Consider the following 10,566-nt stretch of genomic DNA (forward strand, 5'->3'; position numbering starts at 1 on the left):
GCGTCCATGATTGCCATGGAGAATGCGTATAAGCCGGACTGCACTGCAAACAATCACTCGGTTGCATTGTATAATTGCCTTCATGTCCTTATCTAACAGGGAGTAGAACTGAGAATAAGAGTATTATCTCCGGCACGGAGAAGGGTACTTTATAGATCAAAACTTCATTATGACACTTCCACTATGCAAAACTAGTCCTTTACTCTCCATAAATGGGAGCCTAGCAATATGGGACTGTTATAGGTAGTGTCAGCACTGAATGTATAAGTGAGCAAACACCCTCTTATCCAAACATGAGATATGGGCTGCAATTGGCAAATAAAGGGCTGACCCTCCTGTTTTCTATCATAAGCCATAGGAGTCCAAGGGGTATATTTACTAAAGTGCAGGTTTTTAGAAGATGAGATGTTGCCTATAGCAACCAGATTCTAGCTATTATCTTCGAAAAGGGGGTAGAATCTGAGGGTTGCTATGGGCAAAATCGCCACTTCTAAAAACCCACACGTTACTAATTATACCCCCAAGACTTTATTTAAAATGTTGTATTTTCACAGAAAAGGAACCCTAGCATAGTCATTATCTATTTTCAGATTTTATTGCAACAACCAAGTTCCCCACTAGAAGAGTTGCTAAACCCAGCAACAAGAAAATTACAAGTTGGACTAATCTAAGCAGCTTTGCTTTACACACTTGGCTCGATTTTGAAAGTGTTAAAAATAAAATGGATTAACTAAAAAACCCAGGTCAACATAAAAATTAGGAGACAATCATCCTCCATCCTGCTTCTCTTTACTCCTGATAGTTTCTGGTTTAACACCTCAGCATTACAACACAGTTGGGTCAGTGATAAGGGCCCCCTGCTGATTGTCAGTACACACAGTAGCAGTTGTCTAGATGGCAGAATAAGCACAGTAGCCAGGACAGATAGGGTGATTGCACACGTCAGACATAGGTTTTCAAAGACTCATATCTCCAGCAGATATCGCTCGTCTGGTGTCTGACAGATAATCATGTCACCAGAATCAATGTACATGCGGCTGACAACTGTTATACCCAAATTTCAACAGTTAGCAGAATGAATCATTGCCATCTTAACATCTTTATTGAATTCTAGTCTAGTAAACAGATAAAAAAAAAGGCCTTTGCAATTTAATTTTAACTGTCAAGTTGAAGCACCCTTACTATAGGAATGCCCTCTGTACAACTCTCCTGACGTTACTCCTCATAAAAGCTTGATTGAAAAAATGGGGGGCGGCTGGTGGTACCGTAAAGACGTCAACCGATCACTGCGCTGTTTGTCACCAGCTCATTTATCTACACTACGGAGAGGTGTAATGAGGGCCACACATCTATGGCCCCGATTACAAGTTCTGCCAAACCGATGATCGGCGACCATCGATGATCGGGGTAAAACCGCTTGTTAAATTCCCAACTTGATTGTCAGGATTGGCAAATCAAGATCTCCCAGATTCCACAACAGAACAGAAAATTGGGGTAATACATCGCAGTTGTATGGGGCCCATAACTATTTTTTTTTTGCACTATTCCACCAACTCCTGTCACCGGCTTTATCCTGAGTCACATAATTGAACTTGTAATGTGAGCCAGGGCTTTGATGTGTGTGGGCTGAATACAACCAGTATCCTTAATGGACATTTTGATAGGCATCTGAACACTATTGGCTAGGGTCTGTGGTCATCTTCCAATTGTACTGGTCAGTTTGGTTCCGTCATACTGAAAGCAACCCATGCCGCTTAACCCAATGGTATAAGTGTCCATGCTTATGGTGATCTGTACGAATAACACCCCTCCAGCAGCATTATTGCTGTAACACAACTCATTTATAAGTAACCTTTTTAAAATACATATAAAGACTGAGCATAATGGCTTAAATCATGAAAATTTTTTATTTTAGTTACATATATATTTGTTAAAAGATTTCCATCAATAGTGTTTTATCAAGAATTTAAGTGATGACATTGCCAACATGAAATGCAATGTATGGTCCTTGGTTCATTTCACAAAGATATGATTTTAGTGTTCTGCATTATTAGTAATATTGCCTATATACATAAAGAAACATAACTGGCTCCTGTATCAGAACAGGCGACTAAAATAGGTTTTAACATTTACATCCTTAGTATAAAATGGACGATGCATAGTGTGCACCTTTTGCATGAAATATATGTATATTTATGTACAAAATAAACAAAATAGATCACAAGTAACATTAATTGACCTATCTGATAACAATCAACGCGCACAAATTAAAAAACAAAAAACAGAAAAAGGCATTTAAAATAAAGTAAAAGCACTGAATTTGGTCTCATTTTGCAGCTTTAAGCTGCGTTATGCCACTGCACAGTGATGTTTTAATCTATTCATACTTTCATACAAAGTTCATACTTATAAAATCTTCATACTGGTGTTGATCTGATTGGATTTATTAGTTCCGGAATGATTCAATGGAAAGACTCCTAGAATTACTACATTCCGCAGGCAGAAATCTTTTCCCTTAGCCGTATGCAGTAAGAAATAAGCAGGATTACCACTGGTATAGGAAAGTACAGTTTGCAAGTATGGGATGCCTGCAGACAACCTGAAACTTGTTCCTAGCTACAATATCCATTAAAAGTCCCTTTCTGTTCCATTAAAAACACTATTGGCTTTTTATATTGCTGGAGTGATGTAGGTTTATATTATTATGTATGAAGTTGGATTTAGTGTTCTTGAAGGGCCTTAAATAAAACTACACAAAAATACTGACATTGATACAAACATTTAAACAACTGATATGGTGCTCCCCTTCTGCCTCCTCACCCTGTGTAACGGAAACATGCCAATATACTGACACTAGGTATCTTGAAAAACCTAGAGCATTGGGATGGTAGGACACAGGGTGAGAGATTTGAGTACTGAAGGTAGGGGAGACCTGATATGATAGACCAAAACCATAAATATATACACGTTTAAAAAAGCGTAACTCTTGTTCAAACAGGAATAAAATATTGCACAGGTTTTGTTGTTGTTTTTGTAGAATGTAGAAATTCTTCACCAGTGTGGTAAACTACAAAAAAGGTCTTCCTCTATTATGTGCTAAACAAATTAGGTTACGCTTGCTTCGATCTAAAACTATAAACATTCAAAAAGAAAACAAACGCATTTTCTGATAATACTGTTAGAACAAACATGTCCATCGAACGTCTTTGACTAAGTATATGGCAATGGCGAAATTTGGCAAAATGTGAAGGCAAGTAGAAGTGCTATACATGCTGTATCAGTTCGGTCTGAAGTTCATACAATAGTATAGTACATACTGTAACAATAGTCATGGCTGCCTGATCAAAAAGTGCCTTGATGAAGTCTCGTTGATATAAATTAAACCGTAGTGGAGTAAGATTCAGTTCTTTTTGCCATTTGCTTTGGGACTACTCCATTGGAATCTGCCATGATGTTAAGTTCTTCAACATCGCTTTCATTGCTGTCCAAATCGGAAGGGACCAACACCAACTTTCCATGTGTTTGGGTAAGACCATAATGAACGTCTCCTTGCCGTAGAGGGCCAGTGGCATAGTCTTCATCAGAAGAATGAAAGGAGACATCATCTCCTATTATGTGGTTGACTATATGGATCCCATCAAAAGTGGGTTGGTCTGGGAAGCCCCTCTGACTTTTTAGACATCGTATCTGTTAAAACAAAAAAAAAAAACATGAGTGCAAGATGCTAAATATATTAATTATAATTTGAAAGTTTTAAAACACACTATCGTAACAAGCCCATTAAAGAATATTCTATAGTAGGTGACCAGTAACATTCAACACTACAGCTTACCAGGCCCATTCAGTCTATAAATAGCAAGAATGTTTCTTATTTTTGAATAGCCAGAATATTGCATTTCCCTGGAGAGTACTCACCCCTTTATAATATTATACCAATGAATATTTATTTATTTTAAAATCAGAATTAAAGCAGCAAGAGATTACCAGTAGATTTACAATACAGTTGACAGTGCACTAATTCATCCACAGCATGCCATAAACGTATAAATGTGAGTAAGTTAAAGTTACAGAACAACATGGAACATGTCAGACATGCAGACACTGCAAACATTAGTGCCCTTCCAAGCACTGCGTGGTGCCTTTATCAGTCCAGGGCAAAAGTGGACTTGATTCATATTTGCGAAAGCCCCAGTAGCACACTAATGACATGCACAAAAGACATTTCCAATGACACAATGGTACATAATAAAAGCAGATCTATTGTAAGCAGAAATCCTCTGTGACACACAAATTGTGGAAGATGACCTGTACTGTAGAGAATACATGCGCTATAATGACAGACTACACAAGTTATGAAAGCACTGACTAAGGAGGTCACTATACCAAAACACAGCCTTACCTGAAGTGGACTGTTCCATCGAATCAGGCATGTGTGAAAACAGGTGGGGTTAAAATGATTAAGACAATTCACAACGTTATATGCGTAGGTTAATTATTAAATGGAAAGGAGACAGAAGGAAGATGTTGCTGCAAATTGATCATGACCCAAAATGGCTGCCGTGCCTTTGTCATAAAATACAGAACAGAAACCATGCACAGAGTATCATACAAATGTAAACCTCTGTATTATGTTCATACTATCTGTAAAGTGCCTTGAGTCCTATCGGAGAGAAGCACTATATAAAACAATTAATATTATTTGCATTGAAAAAAAAAAAAAAAAAAAAGCAGAAGACAATGACAAGCCAATAAAGATTATTTACAAAATATACTTATTAGCAGCACAACGCACCTACTCTGTTGAATGCATCCATTGTTATGGGTAGGTGCATGAATTTGCTGGCCAATATGGCGGCATCTGCATAGTTTTGAGATATTGCACCAGTTGGCACTCCATGCAGGGCGAACCCTAGTTTTGTGCCGAAGTATAACCAGAAAACCCAAAATTCATCCCTATAAAAGTGACACATATGTAACTTCCAGTTGAACTATTGCTGGAAAGCCTAGGTATACGTTGACCAATATAAGAGACAAAGAGGCAGCTTGAATAGCTTATATTGGAGGTGGTATATTTTGTCGTCATTTATCATGTCGCTATGGTCATATTGTAGACTTCTAAACCAAAATATGATGACCTGGGAACAGGTTTTGAAATGCATTGGTACAGGCCCTTACCTATTTATGGCATCTAAGAGCAAGGAGACAGCAGCAGTTGGACTTTATATTCCTGGGAAGTGCACGCTCTATAACTGGGTCTGTCTCTCCAACTCCTTAATTTTGTTGATAGGCTGCATCACTCATTGCGATTTATTTTGAGGATATTAAATTTTGTTTTACAATATAAAATATTATGGGAAAAGTGGATGGCGGGGTCCTGTGTTGGCCTCATCTCTCCTCCGTTGTTGCTGGCAGACCAGAACCCCCTGTGCAAGTAAAAGAATACTGCACTGTTTGCTGTTATTATAGAGATTACAAATCCCCTTTTTTTTTTTTTTTTTTTTTTGAGGATTTCTTGAGGAAATTTGGAATTTCAAGAGACTGGGACATTTACAAAGGCTACAGACTAATTTGAATCCTTTTATGGTTGTGGATTTATTCACTTGTTTATAATTGCGGATTTATTAATCATTGTATTGTAATTTTGAGCGCCCTGTACCCAGGTCATCATATTTTGGTTTATATTTGTATGTTTGGGTGTTGGATGATACTCTTGATGACCCATTATTTAGAGGCAGCAGATTGTGCGCAGGTATTAAATCTTAGGTTTTCCATAATGTCGACAAGTTTGTAATCATGTCTGCATTTCATCCGTGTTAACATGCCAATGTTGACAACATGTCCCCGGTGGTCTAGTGTTCGGACGGCTCTAGCGGTGTCATCTGGGGGCTGGAGGGGATGTCAGGACGACTTCCGGCAGAGCCAATATGGCTTCAGGCATTCTGACTAACCTTAACCCTCCCCCTAGAGCCTAACCGTAACTTCCTCTCCCATTGCCTAACCCTCTGCTGCTGGTCCACGCAGAATGTCAACGTTTCAGATGTCGACATTCTGCCCAGGTCAACATTGTAAATGTCGACATTATGACTGACTACATCCCATCTTATGCAAAGAATAATTAGTTGTCTATGAGATTGGCTTTGGTGTGTGCATGTTTGTGTGTCTATGGTAGGGCACACACACTGCAAGCACCACTGGGGCAGGGACCAATCTGTGTGACTAGATTCTCTGTGATAAGCAAATGCTATGAAATGTGTATTTAGCAATCTTTATGAATAATGCAAGTTTGAAAAAAAAAAATGCTTTCAAATAACTGCTTAAACAGGGCTACCCTTTATAAACCTAAAAAATCAGTGTTGTACTGTAATACACACGTATTACACGTGTGAAATGCACAACAGGTTTTATAAGAAGTTGTATAGTGGAAATTATTTGCATGTAAATATATCTTCTTTAAACTAATTTGAAGGAAAAGCTGCCTACTTTGTGTCTGTTTTTGTTGGGTGGATATTTGTGTTTTTATTTGTCGTTTGGTTAGTAACAAAAAGAGCTCTCTGAACGCCCTACGTGCAACACTTGTCTGTTTTTTTGTGGAAAAAACAAAAAAACAGAAAAAAAAAAAGCACTAATCATATCACAGGTTCCTCTGACCGACCACAACCACTGACAAATCACACTTTGCCAACACGCACAAGACACTCACATGAGAGCAGATGACAGACCTGTTAAAAATGAAAAAAAAAAAAAAAAGTATGAGACTATTCAGATCAATGGCGCAATGCAAAATTCTGTCTCCTCTCTGCCCAGAAAAACACCCCTCCATTTTATAGATGGGGTCATATCCAGATATTAGACTAGACAAAAACTAGTCCATCGAGGGCTCTTTAGCTTTCCTACCGTATCTTTGATGCATGCAGGGTTTTTAGGGAAATTTTCTTAGAAAACGGATTTCAGTTAATTATTAGAGATAGACAGATATACACACACACTTCTGAATGTATAAGAAAAACTAGTAATGCATATTTAATAATCATATATATCAGCGATAACCTACAACATTCTGTAAAGCTTAGGTAAACTTTCTGTTTTAAGCCAATAAAAGACAAAGCAGCTGGCTAAAGCTGGGTACAGATTAGACAATATCGGGCCGACAAATCATCAATATCGGCTAGTGTGTACCCACTACGTAGGGCCACGCGTGCTCCCGTTTGGTCATTCGTCGCATTTTCAGATTGAGCTGCATGTAGGGACGTCTTGACGATGCAACTGAGGATTCTCCATGTAGCGGGATGCGGCTGGTTCTGAAATATGGGGCAGTTGGACACCGGATCGTATAATGCAGGGGTGGCCAACTTGCGGCTCTTTTATGCCCTTGCGGCTCCTGCTGCCTCATTGCATAATGGGCACAGCTACTGGAGGCATTGCATAAGGGCCACAACTACTGGGGGAATTGCATAATGGGCACAGCTACAAGAAGCATTGCATAATGGGCACAGCTACAGGGGGCATTGCATTATGGGCACAGCTACAGGGGGCATTGCATTATGGGCATAGCTACAGGGGGCATTGCATTATGGGCACAGCTACAGGGGGACATTGCTTAATTGGCACAGCTACAAGGGAGCACTGTATATGGGACAAAGCATAATGGGCACTGGTTTTCTCACAATTTTATGTGGTTCTGAATTTCAATATGTATTTTATGTGGATGTGTATTTTAAATGCATTTTATGTGGATCTGGCTTGTTTGTGTATTTTATGTGAACAGGGCTATTTCAATGGCTTTCTATATTGCTCTGGCTTTTTCTTTCACTGCAACAGTGAAAAAATTATATTGGGAACTTAATGTGGGGTGTGACAAGGTCATGGCTCCTGTGAATGTCGTACCAAATGCGTGTGCACAAAAACAGGGCGAGGCCTTGTGACAGCGCATGTGCAGCCCTCCGTCTGCTAGTTTGTTCGCAGAGCCTTACAGCCGCAGCCTAATTGACAGAATATGGGGTTTAGGAGGAGGCGGAGCGGGGGCGTTCCTGGGTAGCGTTCCCAGAAACGGGGGCTGGTGTCGTCCCCGCTTCCCGGGATGGACGAAGCCAGGGTCTGCGTGGGTGCACACAGACTTCCTGGCCTCGCAAGCTGCCAGGATGCGGGAAGCTTCAGATTACAGCAGCCTGAATCAGGCATAAGTCCCAATATTTTTACATTCAAGTAGTGTTTTTCCCATAACTTTACACCTGCTCAGGGGGCCCTGATAAAAAAAACTCTTAGGCAGAATTAGCGCACATTAACTGGGTGGCTAATCTTTTCCACCTGAAAATGGGTTATTGCAGCTAATTAAACTCTGACCCTGAGTTGGGAGCAAAGCAAAAAATAAATACAGTAATTTTGCACCTGAAAAAACCACATTGCAATGTAAGGGGTACAAATAAATGTATCTTATTTTTGGATGCAGGTTAAATACTGGCTGCTTTTGCATGTAGCCCACAAATGCTGGACAGCTTTACTTTTACACTTCAATTTGGATTTTAGTGTGGACACGCTCCTCGTAAATCTGCCCCACCAAGTTGCGCCCAACTCAGAATCAGCCCCTTGCTGCGGACTCACAAGTCAAGGATAAGCTGCCCACAGGTGAGCAGTCTTTCCTCTCAGAGTGACAAGGGCACCACAGACCTAGGACCAACATGGGATGAGATCTGGCTGTTCAACCCCTCAGGTGCAGCTGCCAGGTCACTGTAGTAATCAGAAAACTATTGAACACATTGGTGATAGTGCTGATCAGTCATTTTCAGACTGCATTCATCAACATACCAGATAGAGTTTTGATGCATTTTTGCTGTATGCTGGTAACATCCTGCTGTACAAAGACAAGTAGCCAGACAGCAGCTGGGATAAGGCAGCGGGTGTCACCCACATAATGCAGAGGAACAGGGAAAATGCTCTCAGATGAACTTTACTCCTTAATGCTAGAACTCCCCCACAGAACAACCTGTGAACTATAATGTCTTTATAACTCATGAGTGGGTATGTCATACCAGTATAATCTGCAGTAAATATTTTACAAAAGCGGTAAAACTGCGTTTGCTTAATTCAAGGCTCCAGATTTGCCAAAGATATTAAACTGTATTTTGTGACCATGAAAAGCTTAACCATGAAGTAGTATTAGTATTACTTCTCAGAACTCATCAGCTCATTGAGCTGTGAAAATAAAGTATACCAAGTCTATTTCTGTCTGTACATTTGCTCTAGATTAGTGGGGAGTATCCCACAAACAAGACCAGTGAGATTTGCGAAGGAACTGTACTTCAGTAAGTCTGCGCTGACTTCACAAGTAAAACTGCAAAGGCTCTAAAACACTTATACTTTAATATACTCATACTTAAAGTGGTAATATAGAATTTATGTTAACAGACATCTGCTATGTGTTTCTTTAGTTGGCAGCAGCTAACCAGTTGGTGCCTGGCTTTACGGTGGTCCATGCCGAGATGTCTCTTGCACTAGCTGTATCTATACTTGCCAGAGCCAAATTAAAGTACAGAATTGTCCCGATGTGCATATTAGGGATACCCTGAATTTGACAGTCCCTGAAAAAGTGTGGAAGATGCTTTCCTGCTACAGCTTCCTGGAACCAGCAGTCCTTTGTGGACTTCCCAACCCTTTCTAGGCCTTGGGGCATTAAAAACCGCGCTGTTCATTTGAAAAAGGCCTGACTGAGCAACGCCTGTACTGGACCATTTGTAATCTGTAGTGAAATAATCCTCCCACCAACCTTAACTTTACGATTTTTTTTTTTGTTTTGCAATAATTTCCAAGATCACCCTTGAAATTGATTTTAGGTTTGGGGTACGAACCACCATAAAACAGCAAGTTGTGAAGGAGGAGCATTAAATGAAACTAGTAAATCCAAAATTCTGATCTAAATTGGCAAAACAATGTTGTGGTCTGCCAGGATGCATATGGGCTATACGTGTCTCCTGTAATCTCTGGTGACACTCCTGTAATCTAGGTACAGCAGGCAGGTCTTGCAACATCCCACAGGAAGTACAAGGCAGATGCTAAGCAACCACTGAGAAATAGAAAAACAGGACAAGACGCATACTAATAAATCATTGGATTTCAATGGCTTGCAGGGCGCAGGAAAACAGGGTGGAAACAAGAGATTTATTATGGTTAAAAGTAAAAAAAATAAATAAATCCATCTTCTATTCACAGATACAAGAAGGTGCAGCTTGGTAAAATGTTGTACAGGTTGAGTCTCCCATATCCAGAATGCTTGGGACCAGGGTATTTTTGATATCGGAATATTCCGCATTTTGGAATATTTATATACCATAATGAAATATCTTGGGAATGGGACCCAAATCTAAACACAGAAAGCATTTATGTTCTATATACACCTTATACACACAGCCTGCAGGTCATTTTATACAGTATTTTAAATAATTTTGTGCATAAAAAAAATTAATGTGTTTCATATACACACAACCTGAAGGTTATTTTATACTGTATTTTAATAATTTTGTGCTTTAAACAAGGTTTGTGTATACTGAACCATCAGAAGGCAAAGGTGTCACT

At 39.6% G+C, this 10,566-nt stretch overlaps 1 protein-coding gene across 3 annotated transcripts in view; it reads right to left on the reverse strand.

Annotated features, from left to right (window-relative positions):
- Positions 1-1,888: 1,888 nt before the first annotated feature.
- EVI5 (ecotropic viral integration site 5) overlaps positions 1,889-10,566 on the reverse strand; it is a 118,666-nt gene continuing 109,988 nt past the window's right edge. For all 3 annotated transcript variants that reach the window (XM_088444904.1, XM_088444903.1, XM_088444902.1), the window contains one exon: positions 1,889-3,687. In XM_088444904.1, the coding sequence (XP_088301030.1) occupies positions 3,379-3,687 (309 nt within the window). In that variant the 3' untranslated portion in view covers positions 1,889-3,378. The remainder of the gene's footprint in view (positions 3,688-10,566) is intronic.

The sequence above is a fragment of the Taudactylus pleione genome, unplaced genomic scaffold, assembly GCF_031769625.1.
Source record: "Taudactylus pleione unplaced genomic scaffold, aTauple2 ptg000373l, whole genome shotgun sequence".
Taxonomy (NCBI): Eukaryota; Metazoa; Chordata; class Amphibia; order Anura; family Myobatrachidae; genus Taudactylus; species Taudactylus pleione.